General features: G+C 42.2%; 1 protein-coding gene across 1 annotated transcript in view; it reads right to left on the bottom strand.

Moving 5' to 3' along the window:
- Positions 1 to 966: 966 nt before the first annotated feature.
- The window catches only part of SPCS2 (signal peptidase complex subunit 2), a 17,028-nt gene continuing 16,604 nt past the window's right edge, over positions 967 to 1,390 (bottom strand). Inside the window, exon 5 of the mRNA XM_014956125.1 lies at positions 967 to 1,216. Coding sequence (XP_014811611.1) covers positions 1,030 to 1,216 — 187 coding nt within the window. The 3' untranslated portion in view covers positions 967 to 1,029. The remainder of the gene's footprint in view (positions 1,217 to 1,390) is intronic.

Raw genomic sequence — 1,390 nt, 5'->3', positions numbered from 1 at the left:
AAAATACAAAAATAAAGAAAACCTGTTTGCCAGAAGGATTTTGTCCTGAATTCCTAACGGAAAAGGGAAAAAGTGACATTATAGGGGGGTGTGTGTGTCCCCCCCCCACATCCAGACACTCCATGGCAGGGAGGGGGTTCGTTAAAGCGCCGCCGGGTAACGAGGCAGGAAGAGGGGATGGTTTTGGTGACAAAGTTTTCCCCTCGTGAGGGTCCCCGAGGACAAATCCTTCTCCCTCGTCGACCCCGGAGTGGAAAAACCAAACCTGAGATTTTCCAACAGCCCCAAAAACATCTCATCTCCAAGATGCAATTAATTCTATGATTAAAAATTGCATTGGTCCCCAAGGATTTCAGGACAAAAACCCAAAAAAACCAAAAAAAAAAACAAAACAAAAACCCCCAAGGATTTCAGGACAAAAAAAAAAAAAACCAAACAAAACCCCCCCCCAAAAAAACAGAGGCGAGGATTGGTTTTCTTTGCTTTTTTTTCTTTTTTTTTCTTTATTGGCCTTAATTTAGCGCTTCCCCGGAAAAAAAATGAAAAATCACTTGATTTTCTTCTCCAGGGCCAGGCTGTCGTGGAGCTTGGAGACCTCGGGCTCGTAGGCTTCCATCACCAACGTCCCGTTGGCGTCGAAGAATTTGGCGATGGATTTGGTGAACTCGGCTTCCCTCTGCTGTTTGGTTTTCCCGCTGATGAAGGTCAGCTTCAGGGTGTATTTGTCATCAAACCTGGAAGGTTGGGGGGAGAAAAAAATCAGAAGAAATCACAAAATCAGAGATATAAAAAAAAAAAAAATCAAAGACTCAACATAAAAAATTCAAATCAAGAAATAAAAACCAACTCGGCCCAGACAGCAATAAAAAGGTGAGGAGAAAATCCCTGTTTTTACGGAAAAAAAAAAAAAAAACCAAACAAAACCCCCCCCCAAAAAAACAGAGGCGAGGATTGGTTTTCTTTGCTTTTTTTTCTTTTTTTTTCTTTATTGGCCTTAATTTAGCGCTTCCCCGGAAAAAAAATGAAAAATCACTTGATTTTCTTCTCCAGGGCCAGGCTGTCGTGGAGCTTGGAGACCTCGGGCTCGTAGGCTTCCATCACCAACGTCCCGTTGGCGTCGAAGAATTTGGCGATGGATTTGGTGAACTCGGCTTCCCTCTGCTGTTTGGTTTTCCCGCTGATGAAGGTCAGCTTCAGGGTGTATTTGTCATCAAACCTGGAAGGTTGGGGGGAGAAAAAAATCAGAAGAAATCACAAAATCAGAGATATAAAAAAAAAAAAAATCAAAGACTCAACATAAAAAATTCAAATCAAGAAATAAAAACCAACTCGGCCCAGACAGCAATAAAAAGGTGAGGAGAAAATCCCTGTTTTTACGGGGAAAACCCCC

Source organism: Calidris pugnax, unplaced genomic scaffold (genome assembly GCF_001431845.1).
Source record: "Calidris pugnax isolate Ruff unplaced genomic scaffold, ASM143184v1 scaffold257, whole genome shotgun sequence".
Classification (NCBI taxonomy): domain Eukaryota; kingdom Metazoa; phylum Chordata; class Aves; order Charadriiformes; family Scolopacidae; genus Calidris; species Calidris pugnax.
This window is presented reverse-complemented; position numbering and strand designations above follow the sequence as displayed.